Genomic DNA, 19526 nt, shown 5'->3' on the forward strand with positions numbered 1-19526 from the left:
TGAGTGGTGCGTGCATTTTTCAGCTTTAATCATTAGTCAACCTACAGGGCTTGCCAAGACTAACACAGGATCCTTGTGCAAAGCAGCAACACACCCTGGAAGGTAACCAAACATCTATCTACGGCTGGCTGCTGACGTTTTCACTAAACACGTTGTTAGCAGCAGCAGGGGCTCGGAGCTCCGCTCATACTGGCTGGACTCATCACCAGAGCACAATGGAATAATGAACTTATTTGTCATATTTATAGCTGACAAATGTTTGTTTTTGTTTTTGTTTTTATCAGCATGGACTGACACGGGCCTCTGTGAAAGGTAAGGCTGAAGTGTAAAAGTTTGGACTGTGTTGCAGACAACGTCACGCGAAGACATTATTCAAAAATCTGTCAATTTAAGCAGTAGCCTTGGTTAATTATAGTCAAAAGCGTCAGAATACATAAGTGCTTGTCCTCAAATTGCTACACGACTGATAAACATTTGAACTCACTCTCCTGATACACTGGTTTGCTTAATTAAATCATCAAACTATATATTTAAAAGCAATTTTCTTTAAGTTACCATATTGCGTATAGTCGAGTTTAAAAGTTGCTCAGAGAAAATTAGAGAATGAAAGGCAGCATATTTTACTGTTGCCACTAGGAAACCTTAAATTGACACGTTTGTCAGTGAGGTTTGGCTTCGACTGTGTCTACAGCCTAATCTGCTCAGTTGTGTGACCCTCGGTGAGGACACCTCCATTTGCACCGTACAGATACGACTGCTTGGCTTAGTTAGTACGGGGGCTAATTGTTACAAACATACATTTACAAAAGACAAAGCTGTTGGTTTATGGCTAAAAAGTGAGATTAAACCTGTTGTAAAACTTTATGTACCGATATTTGATGCTAATGGCGCCTTTTATTATATTACAGGACTGATATATTATTTTAACTGTTAGTAAAATACCATTCACTCATCAATGACGTCTGTTTAGCTGCAGTGTCAGGAGCACACCCTGTTGTGTCCGGGTGTCCTCACCGGGATAGGCGGGACCATTATGTAGCCTACTGTCACATTCAAAACAAACTTAGCCAACTTCCTCAACAGGGGCAAACTAATGTTGTTACTTATTAATGAATTCAAGCTCTTGGTTGATTTTTGTTTCTCATGTTGTCATTTAACATATTATTAACAAACAGGGCCACCTGAAGGGGAGACACCTGCTTTACACCTATAGGTTGCAATGGATACCCTGCCATTTGGTTGGACTGTGCACACACAGGAGGGAGATGGGGTAGGACTAGTGAAGGGGCAAGCTGCTGACACTGACAATGACACAGACACACATGTCCATGATCTGTTTCATGAAGATGCACAGGTAAGATGTGTACCCTGATGGTTCAAATAGTTCCCATATTCATGGTGATGGAGGTTAGAATATGACATAATGACTATGATAATGACTTAATGCTGTTAAAATGACACATCTTTAAGTCCTCCAGTGCTGTAACAGTGGTGTTTCTGTGTTCAGGGTTTCCAGCAGTCTAGCCAACCGTGGTGGAGGATCAAACTGTTTGTGTGGGAGCCAGTGCTATTCGGCACCTGGGATGGAGTTTTCACCACCTGCATGATCAACATTTTTGGTGTGGTTTTATTCCTGCGTACCGGCTACCTGGTGGTGAGCTCACACTGCATCTACAGCCATACCCAGTCAGAGAAACTGCAGACCTTCTTTATATTAGAAAAAGGCCAAAGATATAAGAGACAAAACAACTAACCAGAAAGATTTGAATTAAACTTAATGAAAACTGTGGTGTCTTAAAACAAAACAAATAATGAAAACTAATAATGAAGCAATTCTCAGTTGGATTTTTTTTCCTGACTTGGACAGCAGAGGATTAAGGTTCAACATTTGCACCAATAACTAAAATACGGAAAGTAACAAAAATGAAATAATTTATCTATAAACAATTCTATAAACATATAAAGTACATTTTAATACCCTGGCACCCACAATTTTCAGATGTCCTGTTGTATCTTGTAAAATGAATGATGCATTCGAGCACTGTTGAAAAAACTGCTTGATTGTTCCAACAATCAAGCATGGATTACTTAATATCAGATCCTCCCACCAGTGCATTGCCCATCCTCTCACCGCTACAACAATCTCTCACTGTTGAAAGCATAGTGCAGACTGGGAGCTGAGTCTACATGGTCCACATACTAATGAGAACAGAGTGGACTTATTGATGATATTGGCTGGAGTGATGACGCACTGTGCGCCATTTGCAGACTGGTGCTTCATAAATGCTGTGTGTAAACATCCATTTACGGCTCATTAAATGAGTAGGTCGGTGGTTGAACAGGAAAGGACTGCATGTTTTGCATATGTTCACCTGTACACTTTATAGTATCTAGCCTCATGTTTGGTAATAGTGTGTGCTTTTTCACATCTTTGTTCAGCTTTGCTGAAGCTTTAGATTTTTATTTCCAGCTGCAGTCATCATTAAGTACGTGTCACCCCATGACTCCAACCCAAACACTGTAATGTGCATGTGTCATCACAGGAAAAAAGCAACAAAGACTCTGTTCTTAAAAGCTACATCTGTTTGGGTTTAGCTTGATGGACAAAATATAGTTTGCTAAGTGTCAGATGGGGTTTCTTATCCAGAGTGAGATGCATCTTATCATAAGTTATTTGAAAGATTGTAGCTCAGGGAACATGTTTTGCCTGTGTTGAGGTTTTTCCTCTTTTTTCTTCTTTTTTTGGCACTTTATGTTTTTTTGCAGATAGGTAACAGTGGAGATCTAACAGGAAATGAGGAGAAGTAGAAAAGGCCAATTACATTCATCAAAGGTCCTTAGACATCAAACTGGGGACTTTGTGGTTCATGGTTGCCACCTTAATCCCCTGGGCCACCAGAAATACCTCTTAGTTTTCATTAACATCAAGGCTACAATCAAAGTGAAAATTACAGTTGAGCAGTTCATTTTTGGCTATATCACTTTAAAGCAGCAAATAGAAGTAGAATGAAGTAAAAAAAAAAAAAACATTTTCTATTTTTATCCCAGTGAACATTGCAAGTTTTAAACACTTTGCAGATGACAGTTGCAACACACAAGTATATGAGGTACAACTAAAATTTTGAATTATGAATTAAATATGAATTCTATGAATTAAAATATCACTGTTGAGTGTGCAGACTAACAGCAGTATAACATATAAGACAAAGAAAGAAAAATTAGCAGACATAAAAATGAAAAATGTGAAGCTGTAGCTACATATATCTAATTGAATTGCTGCAGATGTACATACAGTATGTGCATCAGTGACTGTATTTGGTCATTTTGTTTCCTGACATCATCCAGGGCAACACAGGTGTGCTGCTTGGGATGCTCCTGGTCTCCTTGGTCGTGCTGGTTGCTTTGGTGACGGTGATGTCAGGGATTGGAGTGTGTGAGCACTGTGGTGTCGGGAGTGGAGGAATCTACTCCATGATCTCCACCGTCCTGGGAGGCAGGGTCGGGGGCACAATGGGCCTGCTTTATGTGTTTGGACAGGTGAGTTTTTTTTGAAGGCTGATATTAATATTTTTAGTTTGAAGCTTTTGGTTTTTGTAATGCAACTAATTTGTCTGTGACAGATCCACATTTTCATTAGTATCTTCCGATGTTATCTCCTGATTCATGCTGCCTTCGACCCTGCAGTGCGTGGCTGGAGCCATGTATATCACGGGTTTCTCTGAGTCGGTGGCGGAGCTGCTGGGTCTACAGACTCAGTGGGCAGTGCGTGGCATGTCGGCGGTGGTGCTGCTGGCTCTGCTTGGAATCAACCTGGCTGGTGTGAAGTGGATTGTCCGACTTCAGCTGCTACTGCTGGCTGTCCTGGCCGTCTCCACACTGGACTTTGTCATTGGCACTTTCACGCACCTTGACCCAGGTAGGGCTTGGGTCTAGAATACTGACATAAAGAGTGATGGGAGAAAGTAACTGGGGTCGTGGGAAGAGTTCAATCAGTACTGCTGTATTTCGCCACGATTCAGTGTCTGCCAATAGTTTTTTTGGATATTTTCCAGCCAAAATAAACCTCAAATTATTCAGTGGTAGAATATTAATGTTAAAGCCTCTGAAAAAAGTGACCACGCCTTAACCATCTACTGGGTGATTAGCCAAACCATCAAGAATACCATGAAAATAAAAAAAAAAACCCAACACCAGATGCTGTATCAGAGAAAAGAAAGAATTCTAGTTAAGTCGGTTAGCAAGTATAATCCTGTTTAAGCATGTAGCAATTCTCCAAATACACTGAATTGAATGTGTCTGAGGAATATGCAATCTCAAGGTTATTATCCATCTTGAGCTAATTAAACTAGACTAACTTTTACCGCAAGCGTGATCACTCAATCATGAAATAGACATGTGACACAATCTGTTGGAAGATAATAAAATAGGTGTAATATTTACAAAATATACAACTTGCTTGAACTTAAAATATAATAATAATGTTGTGATTCACCTGTGTTGAAGTGTTAAATTTGAAATGAAGAATTAGTTTTGTTACATTGTTAACAACAGGCTGCATCTGCAGTGAGCTGGGAAGGGGTGGGTGTTGCGGTTCTGTCTTCCAATATCTCATCACAAGATTCTAGACATTTGTAAAGATGCTTCAATCTTGGTGTCATTTCAGCATTGGTCCAACCTTAATCCTGTTAGAACACAATAAATAATGAACAGTGTATGTGTGTGTGTGAATGAGCTTTAGGCGAATAGTTGCAGGTCAAGGGCAGATGTGGAGTTGGAAAAGTTGAGATTTCAGCCTGTGTTTGAAAGTTGGCAAAGTTCTCCATTTCTGACTGTGGAGGTAACGTCTTTCTACCATGGTGTAGTCAGGATGGAGAATGGAGAGTGAACCCGGGTGAAAAACTGTGGAAAAAAAGTTGAACAGACCTTTGTCACAACCTACATTTTGACTTGTCAAACACAGGTGGAACTAATAAGTTCATTTCTGCACAGCATTGCAGCAACTGCTGGAATGCAGCCCTCGTTAATATCATTAGTTCCACCTGTGCTTTTCCTGCTTCTACAGCCCAATAGCTTAGGAAATGGTTATAGAACACAAGTACTATGATGCTAGCAAGGCTATGAACAGGTTAGCAGGGTTTATTCAGAAAGTAAAAAGAGATGATTAGCACAAGATGGACAGAGTTTTGAGAGGGACGAAAAGAAAAGCACTAAACATGTAAGTAAAAATCCAAAATATGAAAACAGTATATGTTGCTCTTGAGCTCTCAGTTAAAGTAGCAAAAGAGGCTTGTTTTAGTGTGCATGAACTTTGGACAAAGTTAAACTTACATTTTTCAAATTTTGACACTAGTAACTAATGAGATAGAAAAAAATGGTTTCTCAAAATGTTTTTTTTTTTTTTTTTTTACTTCTACTTCTATTTGCTGCTTTAAATGAGAAAATGTGAAGAGAAACATTTTATTTTTTGTTTCCACAGTTTTGTTAGCAATTGATTAAAATGTGATAAATGTATGCATCCTGCAGGGGGTCTGAAATTCTTGCCGCTTCTAAAGGGCAGCATGATAGAAGAAGCAAGTTTCAGAACCACAGAACTACAGTGTTTACTAGAACTGTGACTGTCTGTAACCCGTGGAGTCCAGTAGGTGTAGCTGTAGTATCACTTATTTTAGTCAGTCTCAGTCTTGCATTCTACTAGATCTCTGCAGTATACGTCTTCATGAGACTGTCTGTGTAACAACTTTCTTTTTTCTTTTTTGCTTCATATTCAACCCATTTTGTCATGTGTGTTAGCCTGTAAACCTGTTTTGTCTCCAGTGAGAATTTTCTTTCCCCTTAGTGAATGGAAACTTGGGTAAAGTGCTGACTTTTCTGCTGTTGTGGCTTAAGCCAAGTCTGAGACTGGAGGTGTGTTTGAGATTTTTTTTCTTTTTTCGTTGTGAGGAAATGTTGCCTTTTTTTGAGTTGCTCGTATTCTTTTGCTGGCTTTCAGGAAGTCCTTCCCCACATTTCCTGTTCTCACTGATTATCAACGTCCTGTCCAAGTGTTCCAGAAGTGAAGCCAGCCTTTTTGTGAATAACACATTTCAAACACAAGAACATTCACTGTACTTTAAATAATACTAATAACAGATATAATCACATAACATGTTGTGTGCACACAATAAAACATACATATGGGTTTCAGGCTACCTGTCCTATGCTGGGCAGTGGTTCATTTTTTCCAAGATTTAGCTTTACTACTTCAGGTATCCTGTGCCACAAAAACCAGGCTCTCATCCCATAACTCTAACCTGGACTGCTCCACCCCTCCCAGCCTCCAGCCCTCTTTATAGAACTATGGGAGAACCAGGCGTAATGGCTTCCCCAGGTTTTTCTAATTAAGAGCTGCTGTGTGTTTTGTGGTGACCTCATGGTTGGCAGTGGACCAGCAGGTCCCCTAGCAAGCTGAAACAGCTCAGATTAGCCTGCACGTTCACTGTATGCCGAGGCACATCCTAAAGGAAAAAGTGCCACTGCCAAAATGATGTGGTCATTGTTTGATAACATGTCCCCTGTGTACAAAGAGATCACCATGTGAGGTTTTGGACACCATTGTACATCATGACCATAGCCAAGGCTTGTCTTGTCTGCCAAGCAATATATCAGAACTTAATGATATGTTGTCTTGTCAGTAGGCTTGGTAAACATTGAATATTGGCATTTTAATACAAAACTGGACATCTGCTGGTTAATATTTTGCACTTCTCTTACAATCTGAAAGGATCAAATTTAGAGGTGAAGCTGAATGATGAGTCAGTCAGCTGAAAATGAATTGGAAAATATAAACTATTTATTGTTTAGTATTTTTATGTATCATTAGTTGTAGCCCTAATCTAATTATGTATTTATTGCAATGCTAAACATGACGATTTGTCATTTTTATTGCGTCATCATCCTAGGTTTCAGTGGTTAGATGCAGTTTGTTATTTTTGAATCCCAACAATAGAAATATTTAAAGGAGAAAATACTAAGGGTTTTTGGTAAAAGTGAAACCGTAAAGAGTATTTTAGATTTGGATTAAATTATTTAACGTATCAACAGGTTAAATTCAAAACTGCTGATATTTATATTGGTCTAATTTTTCTTTTATCATTATCACAATTGTAGTAGTGACATCCACCAACCTTATTCTCTTGAAATACCTTCTAGACCACTATCTTAATGTCTACCCCTGTCGTGATGCTATTAATTAAAACAGACACCCACTGGCAAATCAGTAGTTTAATCATAAGTAGAAAGATTTAAGGGTTGTTGTTGTTATTATATAGGTAGATGAACTCTCACATGTAGACTGACCTGGCTTCCTCATTTCCCAGCCACGAGGGTCTGTTAAGTGACTTATCATGACAAGTCCTTCCTGCAGAACTGGGACAGGTGGAGTTTGAATTGAAAAATGACATGGCTACAACATGTAAAACAACTCGGAATAGTGCTTTATCATCCCCAATGGGGATAAGGAGGGGATTTCACTTGCCATTTTGACTGTTGTAAATTATTCAGTCTGGTCAGTAACACTGCCAGTGAATTGTCTCTGCAACCAAACCGTCAACCACAAACGCTTTTTTGATAGCGGTTCTTAGATGAAATACAATCTGACACGCATTACCCTGTCCCCTTAGTTGAAGCCTATTCCCCACAGAACAGGAAGCCATAATGTGTTCCTTGGGTCTAGGGTTAAGGGTGTTAACCAGCCTCACCCACATTTTTGGAAAATGACAAAGGGAGAAAGCCGGAAGTTAGATCTGAGGCCTGCTGCTACTCCAGAGACCGCCACATTTCTCCCTGTGATCCTACCATAATATATAGTTCTCAGTCATCCCAGTGGGACATGCCCCACCTCTGTAACATCACAGCAGGCCCTGTCCTACATGCACAGTGGCTTATACTGGTCAGTGTGGGAGAAGAAGAGGTCAGTGAGACACAGAGGAGCCTCAGATGCTCATGTAATCTGACTACACATTCCAGTCTGTATCGGAGGAATGCTGAGCTCAGAAAGGAGCCCCTCTGCCTATACATTTGGACTACAGTATACATACTGAAATGTGGATGCTCTCACCACAGCCTACTCTCTACATAGGCCTATAGAGAAGATATTTTTTTGCAGACTAGCTTAAGGTCCTCCCACACCACATTACACTCTATATATATATATATATATATATATATATGCCAGCACACAGGTGTTTTCAGCGAAATGCTAGCAGCATCCTAACATGCTCGCATTGACAATGCTAACATGCCGATGTTTAGCAGCTATAATGTTTACCATGTTCATCTTAGTTTAGCATGTTAGCATGCTTACATTAGCTAATTAGCTGTAGACACAAAGTACAGCTGAGGCTCATGGGAATGCCAGTTGTGCAGATATTTCATCATGAGTATTGGAGTATTGGACAAATTGAAGTTTTGACCTGATGATGGTGCTTGTTGAAGGGAGGGTTATGGGGGTACAACTCATCCTTTGTGTCATCCACTTCATCCTTGATTCCTGAGGTCTTTGTGTAAATTATAATAATAAATCTGCCAAAAAGTCTGCTGTGTGCAATATACTTTGAGGCAACAGCTTTTTATTTTCTTCTTGGGGCCCTCAAATCGTTAACCAGGTCGTTCCCCATATAGGAGCTAGGTAGTGGGAGTGCAAGTTTGCACAGAAAATTGAGAACTTTCCACTTGAAAGATGTATTTGTTTGCAGTTTTGTCCACAGCTCTGGAGCTCAAATGCAGAAACACTGACAGTAAACACTGAATTTGTGTTCATAGAAACAGTTTTCATTATAAATATGTGAACGCCCTCAACCTAATACTCTGAGAATTAGGCATGGTGGGATGTTGGAGTATGATGTTGTAATATGGGTGGGGAGCCCATGGTGCAGACATGGACACTGACTGTCCTGGATTTGTTAGATTCTGGTTGTTTGGACAGAGGGCAGTCTCACTGGGTCACAGAGGGTACAAGATTTTGGGCTCCTTGTCCCATTTGATGTCACGTTTTACAGCCTCCTTAAATTCCTATCTTGGAGAATATGTGCACTTGGAATAACTAGTATATCCAGCCCTTTTTGGTTTTGGCTTTTGTCTAAAACAAAAGAAAAAATGAGCATGCTCCCTCTCTCTTTTCTCTCACTCTCTGTCTCCCTCTCTCGCTCACTCTCATTCTTTCTCTCAAACTTGGAAGCTGCTGAGCTTCTGAAAGGGGTGGTGACTTCCTTTTGGATAAACATGTCATTAATCTGACAGAACACATTCTTTCCCATCGCAAGATAACCAAGGGGGAAATGTCCGGTGTTGTAACATAGGCGGGCCCTTCAGGCTGAATGGTTTAAATGGCCACCATCAAAGTAGGACAATCTCCCCCTCACTCATTCAACAGACTGACCCTAGACTCAACAAACCTGTCTTGTCTTTAGACTGCATATTTTTAAAGTGCATTGATACCTACTGTTGTCATGTATTTTATTTTATATATATATATATATATATATATATATATACACACACATTATATATGTGACAATCTCAAATTCTCAACATGAGGTCCCACAGGAACATTTGTGTGCATTTAACAACTTGTTGGTCTTTGTTTGGTGTTTATATTGTTGACAATGGAAGAGCTAAATTAAATTTTCCCCTTGAGTTGTTAGGGAGTATAATAATTTAAAATGACATTATTGTTTCAGCCACAAGCATCTTTTAGTGATGTACTAATAGAGTTTGTTTCAGGGGGAAAAGTAAGAAGTCTCTAACGATGTAGATATGATAGAATATTTTTCAAACCTATAGTACATATATTGTTTTAAACCAGTGTCTGGTACTACAGGTCTTTCTTAGGAAAATACCCCAGTGCAGAAATGATGTGTTTACATTTCCAGTTAGCCTAAACTTCTGTAGGACATGCAGTGCAAAAACTTACCATCAGTAATAAGCATCTAGGACTATAGATGACTAAATACAAAGAAGATGAAAACACCACAGCAATAAGCACTTGAAGCTGATTGCATTACATCACACTGTAGAGCAACCAGGCTGTAGTCCAGCACTGCAGTCAATAGGGAGAAATGTTGATATGTTGTCATCATAGACTGTATGACAGAATACAGAATGTAGAAGAGTTGTAATTCATTTCATAGCAGATGCATTGTACATAACAGGTAAACTCCATCTTTGTATGAAGGATGTGTTTTCATCAAAAGCTCCAGAGCCGCTACTAGATGGACCCTGTAGTGAGATTGTTTTTTCAAATACAGTGAACCGTTTCTAAATATTAGCATTGGTATTATTATTAAGGATATTCATGTCGGCAGTTGCCAGATTTATACTTACCTTGTACTGATAATCCTGGCATAAAGTTCAATCTGATTTGCTTTGTGTGACACTGCCTCCTCTTTCAGAGCATGGCTTCATTGGTTATTCAGCCGAGCTGCTCAGCAGCAACTCAAAACCAGATTACAGCTCAGGAGAAAACTTCTTCACAGTATTTGGGGTCTTCTTCCCTGCTGCTACAGGTAAGTAGCACCCCCACCATGAAAAATACTTATAAGATTCTCAGAATAGCACACAGCTGCATATGAAGTGCAAAATATATTTTGCATTGTACAGTATGTTGTGTACATTTTTGTTTGTGTGTGTGTCTGTAGGGGTAATGGCAGGCTTCAACATGAGCTCAGATCTTCAGCGGCCTGAACACAACATCCCTGTGGGAACACTGGCAGCTGTCTTCACCTCGTATGATAACAGCCCAAACACACCCCCAACACACAGATACACAACTAATATTGTAAAATACAAAAACAACACAATGAAACACTACACAATAAAGTGCTAAGACTAAAGAAAATAACTACGGTGAAGGTGTACAGACTGACCTAGATAGAGTGAAAGTAGTAACACAGTATGAAATGAATACTAGAAAGGCTGCCTTATGATCTTACTATTATCGCACAGATGTCTTTTGTCTATTTAACTATACATCATTGTACAAGGACAGATTTCAAATATAACGCCCTGGAGTTTCTCCCTCAAGTTCTGATTCATCCAAAAAGGTACTTTCCAAATGTTTAGATTTCATTTTTGTCATGCTCTCAGATCACTTAGTGGTAGCTTATTAAAAGGGAAAACTTTTCCATTTCCACTGGAGAGAACAAACAAATCTACATTCCCAACATGGCTCTATTTGTCTCTTGTTGAGTTGTGATGACACAATTTTCCTATTAATAGTGAAAAAGGAGCAGTTGTTAATAATTCTGCATGGTGTACTTTTGGTGACCCACAGGTGGTTCCTGTATCTGGTCTTTGTCTTCCTCCTGGGGGCCATCTGCACCAGAGAAGCACTGCGCTATGACTTCTTGATAGCAGAAAAGGTAAACTGTTCTTTGTTTCCATCCCACCCTGCAAGGGTGAGAAGGGTTGAGGTGAGGGGATTCCCCACGCTGGCTCACTTTGTATATGTGGTGTGGTTAGTCCAGATTCTGACTGTATGTACTTTTTAAATGGTTGAGATGTAGGACCTTTAGCATTTTTTTTCCAAGTTCCTGTAGGCCTACATGAAAAACATTTCTCACATATATCTGTATTGTTTTTAATAAGTCTGCAAGAGTTTTGAATTTGAATTTGTTTTAGTTCTTACCTAGGTAGCAGTCAAATTAGTAAAGTACGTACTTAATAGAAAGTAAAATAATAATGAAAGAGGACAAACACTTAAAATAAAGTGCCTACTGACTTAAGTGCATACACATTGAAGCATTAATCAACAGTCTCAGCCTGATTCACAGCAGTGTGTATAATGTATTCAGATTTGTCACTTATGAATTTGATGACTTTCACCTACTTCTATCCTGTCTCTTGATTTATTACTCATTGGCTAGCTTGTTGCAGTGATTGAGAGCTTTCAGAAATGTATTAACACGCAAAGTGTGAGAGCAACACTCCATAAGCACCAAATTCTCAATAGTCTAGCCAGTTTATCATTCTATTTTATTATTGATTTTGAATATGACTTTAATGTTATGAAGTTTAATACTTGAGTCAAAGTCAAAAAAAAAAAAATGTTGATTGGGAACTAATACTCAAACTATTCACTTCAAATTGGGCAGCCGTTTTACATACTATGCACATACAATTTGATGAATGGAGGTTGAATATGTGATCTATGAATTCTCAGCAGCAACTGAGCATGTGTCGGGCTCCATATGGACAGCTCATGTGAGGACGGCTGGGATTGACAGGCTAAATTTACATACAGTAGAGCTAAAGTTAGGGATACCTACCATTACACAAACTAATTTTGGGGAAAAAAGTGAGTAAGTGATTGAACTGTGGTGAACAGCTGATCAATGAGATTTCCGATTAAAACATTACATTTTGCTTCAACCAATCGCTGAATCACTTTAAAGTCTTTGACTTCTCCATCAGTGGTTAGTTCTCATTGTTTTCATAAGGAGCTGGCTGCAGCGGAACTGAACTGGGTGTAGCTGTTGTGAGCGCTCAACCCCACCCTATCCTCTTCCACCCTCTGTTTGTTTTCCTTCTTCCTCCAGGTCTCCTTGGTGGGTTTCCTCTTTCTGCTGGGCCTCTACATCTCCTCTCTGGCTTCCTGCATGGGTGGCCTGTACGGAGCACCCAGGATCCTCCAGTGCATCGCCCAAGAGAGGGTCATCCCTGCTCTGGCCTTTCTGGGAAGAGGGGTGGGTAGATGGATGGTTGGATGGAGCCATGAGGGCATACATTGACATGCTGAAAAATATTAGCTAGAGCCTCTATGATGTAAATGCAGATTATTTAAGGAGTGTGTGTCTTTATGCAACAGTGACACACAGGAATTATTTGCTCTTAACCCAGTTTAAATTGACGTGTAAATGTCCTTATCTGTTAATGTATGAGGTGATGATCACAGTAGGCAGAACCTGCTGAAAACAGAGTACTGCTAACTTCCTAATTTTTGGACATTTTACTACCTTAGACACAAATAATTTGTTGCTCCTATGTGCACGTCAGAGCTCTGAATAACCTGCAGTGTATTAGAGTGGCAGGCAGTCCTCCAGTTATTAAGGGACGATTTCATTTCATGTTTAGGGGTAAAAAATATTTGTCCTACTTCCCTAGAGCCAGATTAATGTATGGATGCCTTTTTTTAAAGTGTCTATGTGCACTTATCGTAGATAGTGACATTACCCCAGTTTAGCTCAATTATTGAGTCAAGATTCAAGAGACTTTATCGCAATTTGCATTAAATTACATTCATATTGGAATTCTTGTGCAGTTCTTCAGTCGGGCTAAAAAACTAAATTGAATTATTTCAAAGAGTAAATGTTTTTTTTTTTTGTTTTTTTTTTTTAAATATATATGCATGTTAATTTATTGACCTTTGTTTAGAATCAAAGTTTGACACAACAACTCCAACTCTGTTGTTTTTGGCTGTTTTTGAAGCTTTCAACAGTATTGCATCAGATGCTTAATTTCTATGGACGAGAAGTCCTAAAAGTGCTAGGGATGAAATCCTACCAGCTACTTCACTTGCATGTCAACAGATCCATCTCCAAAACAACAGAGCAAACTCCATCCACTCATCAAGAGCTTGTGAAACTGTTGAAAGCTCTAAACATATAAATTAATTATGATTTTTGCTGAGTTGGACTTCTCAGGCAGTAGATTCTCTCAGGATATGTACACATCCTGCCTCCTTCGCCAGGATTGGTAATCTCATTAAACGATACACATTTGATATGTGGAGCTGGCTGGGTGGTACGCAGCCTGGAGGGTGTGCTGGTTAAGAGGTTTACTTTAGGGCAAGTCCTATAGCTGTTGTGAGCAAGCAGAAATTCTTAACACTAGCCTAAGAAATACAGATTAGTAAACCATAACTGTCAAATGATTTATTTCCCTGCTTTAAAGAGGAGCCAGTAACTGATGATAGACATTCATGAGCTAAAATAAATCTCATTATTCAGTCTACCTTCAAATTATATTTAGGCCTAAAAAGGGCACCTATGGATTTATTATTTTAAAAAAAATATATATATTAAATATTCCCCCAGGAACTGAACTACATTTTCAAATAATTGCATAGTGACTGTACTATAATGTAAATCATATTAGCAGGGTCATGTAAAGTTTGTCTCTGATTAACAGCAGTAGTTGGCGCAGTGTAACCTAATAAGTGTGCCTAGGCTGAATAAATATATATATATAGGTATTATTATATTAGGTATTTATATATATATGTATATAGGGGTTGTGACTGGACTCAATAGGAAGCAGTGACAAGACTGCCTAAATATAGTGTGTGGACTCTGTTCCATAGAGTGAGGGAACTGACTGAATTACCACAAAGAGTTACAACTCACTGCCGCTTCTCTCTCTCACACACACACACACACACACACACACACACTGTCACATTGACGTCCTGACCCCATCCACCCCGGTTTTCCTCAGACTTGCCTGGATGGCAGCAGTGTCTGACCTCTCTCAGCCGGCTGGAATGAGGCCCTAGACATCTTGGCCCAAATCAAAGCATCAGAACAAACGCAGGAAGGGCGACGGGCAGGGCCCTGCTCCGCTGTGTGCTCTGGAGGACTGCCAGGCACACAGCAGTTCTCCTTAAACTGTGATAGGACCTGGGAAGTGAAAGCAAACTGGTTACCAAACCACATGTTAAAACAATGTTTCCATTTTGAGGAAGGGATTATTGTTGGGGCATTGTTTTTTGTTCTCCTGTTAGAACTCGTGTTTCATCTAAATTTAAAGACTTTTCTTTTTTTTTTTTCTTTTTTTTTTTTTTTTAGATCATTAGATTCAATTCAGTCAATTCTTTGTCTCCCTGGAATATATACTGGATGTTTAACCCTCCTGAAGTCAAACTACAAACCATTTAACTCTTTATTGTGGTGTAGAACTAACTAAATTGAATTAAATGTAATGAAGTCAGACACTGCTAATGGAGAAAATAGCATCAATACTGAGAATAGTGCCGACATTCTCATGGGCCTTGCAGATGTCCAGTGTCAGGTTAGCTGAGCATGGCTCCTGACCAACAAAAGGCCAGATGAAGTCATGAGAAGATTTTGTGGAATGATTTGGTTAGTTAAGACAAAAACATGAGGCTTAGTATGAAATGGGCTTACTTGTTGATAGTTGTTTTGATAATTATAGTAGTAGGTAGTAATTGTACCATTGCTACATCATGGAAAGGAAGCAAATGATCTTTAGATGCAGTCCTAACTTTCTGCTGGTTTTGACTAAAATTTAACTTTAAGTACAGGTTCATTGACACACTTCATAGAGGTGGGTGTTTCTCCCCCATGTCCATGAGTCATACAGTTTTATTTGGGGGAAAAAATATTGTGTTGTGAATCTATGGGACGTTCTTCTTTCTGCAGCCTTATTCTCTTGATTTGGGCAGGTGTAATTTTACATGGTATTGCTTGTGTAGTGCAGCTGTCACTGATCACATCTACGCTCTGTCCATCTCCCAGACGGGCCCAAACAGGACCCCAGTGGCTGCAATCTGTCTGACCAGTCTGCTGACCATGGCCTTTATTTTCATCGGCCAGGTCAATGTACTAGCTCCCATCGTCACCATCAACTTCATGCTCACCTACAGCTTCATTGACTACTCCTACTTCAGCGTGGCCATGACCGTCCAGCTGCAGAGTTACGAGAAGAGGGACACCCTCGTCCTGGCCAAAAGAAATCTGCACAGGTCCAACAGGCAGAACTCCACACCACTTATTGAAGCCCCTTTCCCAAACTATGGGAGTGGAGGCGAGAGTCCACAGAGTAAAGGCACTTTATTGGAGTTTGCCAAGGACATGGATCAGATTTTTCCACCTGTCTCAAATGTTAATGCTTGGGCTGAGAAGACCTCCTCCATGCAAGAACTGAGCAGCCAAGGCAAGAGCAGAAAGGCCACTGCTAAGCAGAGACTGATGGACAGCTTTGGCTTAGACCTGAATAGCAATATGTCCTCAGAAGAAAGAGGGGAGGAGATAAGTTCAGCTCCACCATATGAGGAGGTTGAGGTGCAGTGTGGGAACGAGGAGCTCAGGACTGGAGAACAGCCACAAGTCAAATGCTGTACAGAAACATGTCATGTTGAACACGATTCATCTGCTGACCCTCAAAATCACAGCACAGGTGATGAGCTTTGTCCATGAAACATTAGACTAGACTGGACAGAAGGAGAGATCGTAGAGGTTAATTTTACCTGTTTTTAGTGACCTGAGATTTCATTACACTTTTCAGGGGCTGAGGGTAAAGCAGAACACCAGAGCTTTGAAATCAAATCCATGCAGGATTCATGCTATGCAAAGTTCTGCAACCACTGGATTGCTCTGATCGGGGTAGGTTACACATCGCATTCTGTACATCATTTCTTTCTGTTCTATTGAATATTTTCAGGTAGTATGAACAGAACTTGATGAATAATTTGAATATATCATTTCTTTTCTTTCAGGCATTGAGCTCCATACTGATCATGTTTGTTATTCAATGGGTTTATGCCTTAGCAAACATAGTCATGGCCTTGCTGCTCTTCTTCTACATTGGGAGAACAAGTCCTGGACTACCTACAGGTAATTTCAGTGATCAGTTAACCTGAATAAACTAGGGTCAGTAATGTAAACACTCTTGTTCCACTAAATGCGTTTTTCTTTTCTCATGTTCTATTTGATTTCTGTGTTGTGTGGGCTTTGTAGACATTTTTATTTCTAAATATGGTATTTGACAAGAAACTAGCCACACTGCTCATTTTACAGATTTTAGAATATGGCTTACAATTTGGTAAAAGAAATCCATGATATGAACAAACTGTACAAACAGTTAGCCTTACATTGGTGTTTGCTATGATTTGCATAGAGCACTCTTCTGTAATTACAAGGTCGTTAGTAAGTAGCAAATTGTTGATCCCTACTTAGTAGATGATCTAATTTTCAGTTATTACCAAATACACTTAATGTACACTGCATTTATAAATGATATGATTTCATATCACACATATTTTGTTATTTACTTAACTGGTCTATTGTCTGGGGTTTTATTTATTTGTAAAATTTTCTTACTTTGTATTATTAGATTACTTGGACTTACCATTATGTCTGGCAAAATACATCCTCATGTGCAATTTTTTATTTGAAGCATGTAGATTTGGTCCCCATGCTCAGGCGTTGTGACCTGGTAACATACTCGGACACGTTGCTGGGAGTTTCACTTGTGGTCTCTTTGCCTGGCAGGCTGGCAGCTGTTGTGGTTTAGGATTTCTAGGATAGCTGGATGGGACACCCTGCATCTGCATTAATCTCACCACATTACAGTGTGCCTTAACTGTCTGACTCATGACATGTCTGAGCAGAGGAGCTGCAAGTGTTAAACACCTGTTCCACAGGTGGTCGATGAGATGCTATGTCGATGTGTGTTTCTCACTTTGTCCCTGACTTTCTGTGCTATATTAGAAATATTCACACAATAAGAAATATTTCCATAGTAAATTTAAACCTATTATTATTACACATTTTAAAGTTTTTCTTCAACTAGTATTTAAATTATGTAATTCATTGAGCTGATTTCTTCAGGGCAAAAAAACTAATAGTTTTTGATTTATTTGCAGGTATTGCAGCTCGATTCAGCTTTTTCACATGGCTCAAATCAACACTGAATAACATTTGCAGGTATTGTGCAGTTGATATGTTACCAAATGGTCAGTCAGGAATCAGTTTATAAGAATGAGTGAGTGACGGTTAAATAAAATCTTTTGATGATTGTCTAGATCATTGTTAATGCACAGACTAAAGTAATTGTCATAATCCATTGGTTCTCGTCAAGTCATGAAACATAAGATAAGAAATTTTGCCTGAAATTTTTTTTTTTTTCATTTACATGGTAATTTCCCATGTCACTCTATCACCCAAAACCTATTTCTCCATACTGTTTACCTGTCTTTCAGGGGAAAAGGATCTCCCAGGGATGAGATTATAGTGACACCCTCTCTGTCCAGGGTCAGGCTGAAGACCAGGCAGCTGACAGAGGAAAATGCTGACTTTGCCTCTCGTCACCGCTATCACCAATCCTCATTCATCAGAGCTGACAAGATGGTACAACCACCGCTCCACTGACTGAATTAAACACAGTGTCAATTTTACGTTATATGTTGTACCTGATGACCTGAAAACACATTTTCTGCCTCAAACTGTCTCATGTTGCCCTATGGGCCACATTCTGTACACATTTGTTTTAACAGAGACATTCATTGGCTCTGATCATTTTTTTGTGGTGGTTGGAGGAAATCTGAACTTTTTCTAGAGTTTAACAAAGTGTGCGTCCTTGTGTGAGAGAATAAGAGAGATGTCTGAGGACTGAATGTAGCTGGAGTTGGTCGTTTTCCATAAAGTCTTCCATAAAGTAAACTGAAGTAGAAATTGTTTATCTTGTCTTATGGCTTTAACTTTGACTGAAATATCACAATCTGTGAAACTCTCCACTGTTTGAAGTTTTCATTGTCAGATTTCTCTACCACTGGGTCACTTCTAAGAGGTCCAGCCACCGTGGTGCTCAGGCAGCATAAATATCCTGTGTAATTGTGACACAAAGGTTTCATTAAAATATGTATTCTCAGTTTTGCATGTCTGCAGTTAATCGTTGGTTAAGCAATTTTGCTCAGGTTATTTTGCTTTCCCAATTTCAGAGGTGACGTTTGTCTTCTTGCAGACCCACAATAATTTAGAAGTAACTAAGAATATCAAACTTCAGTGCCATTTGATATTCAAGTACGATTTTCAAAATAAGACATACATGGTACTGCACTTCTCTTTAGCTTTTGGTTTTATAAGAAGGAAGAAGTGATTTGGAGACAGTATTTCATTGTTTTAAAAACAATTCAGTAATTCATTCATAGCTTACTGCAAGGTCATATTGTTTGGGTGAACTTTGTTTGCTGTGTGCTTTAAAAGAGTTACTGTTCTTGCAGTGTAACAGCAAAGCTGTGAAAACCACTTCCTCTTAACATTTTATCAGAGTAGCAACCTACCAACAGGCTCATAATCTAAAGATCCTGGTACCTTTTTCCTTGATGACTCAGTCTGTATGAGAAATTGGTTTGGGCATAGTTCTCAACAGTAGAGATGTTGATCTGTGGTTTTCTGAAGCTACTTTTCACACCATCCTTGGCATTTCTCATGGAGACAAACCTGAATTGTTAAAACTAATATATGAACTTCAGTTCAGGGGTGATGGCTTGAAATACACAATATGTCCAGTGCATCAGCCTGGCTCCAGTATATTATGAACACCTGGGTTATTCTAGAGGGACATCTATTCCCACCAGAAAAATGAAAATCCTTATTCCTTAATTGTACCAAAGTAAATCGACTTTAGGACATAAACATTAATATAAGGACTTTTTCCACAGAACGTGATAATTGTAAGTCAAGTCACAGGCTTTACATGCTCAGAAACTTTATTTCTCTTAATGATACCACCTCACTTTGATACCATGATAC

The 19526-nt window shown here is 39.3% G+C and overlaps 1 protein-coding gene across 2 annotated transcripts; it reads left to right on the plus strand.

The window, feature by feature from the left end:
* Positions 1 to 65: 65 nt before the first annotated feature.
* On the plus strand, positions 66 to 18604 carry slc12a8 (solute carrier family 12 member 8). 2 transcript variants are annotated; one of them, XM_022740640.1, is made up of 15 exons: positions 66 to 102; positions 285 to 312; positions 1176 to 1354; positions 1508 to 1654; positions 3346 to 3537; positions 3685 to 3916; positions 10428 to 10541; positions 10674 to 10761; positions 11309 to 11396; positions 12573 to 12719; positions 15510 to 16170; positions 16279 to 16376; positions 16490 to 16607; positions 17639 to 17699; positions 17975 to 18604. In XM_022740640.1, exons 3-15 carry the CDS (start codon positions 1220 to 1222, stop codon positions 18141 to 18143), a joined length of 2250 nt encoding a protein of 749 aa, XP_022596361.1. In that variant the 5' UTR covers positions 66 to 102; positions 285 to 312; positions 1176 to 1219; the 3' UTR covers positions 18144 to 18604. The 2 variants fall into 2 exon arrangements, with proteins under 2 accessions (XP_022596361.1, XP_022596362.1); XM_022740641.1 differs by lacking the exons at positions 66 to 102; positions 17639 to 17699 and having other exon boundaries at positions 128 to 312; positions 17975 to 18100.
* Positions 18605 to 19526: the final 922 nt, after the last annotated feature.

This window comes from Seriola dumerili, unplaced genomic scaffold, assembly GCF_002260705.1.
Source record: "Seriola dumerili isolate Sdu_G_001 unplaced genomic scaffold, Sdu_1.0 BDQW01000052.1, whole genome shotgun sequence".
In the NCBI taxonomy this organism is placed as follows: domain Eukaryota; kingdom Metazoa; phylum Chordata; class Actinopteri; order Carangiformes; family Carangidae; genus Seriola; species Seriola dumerili.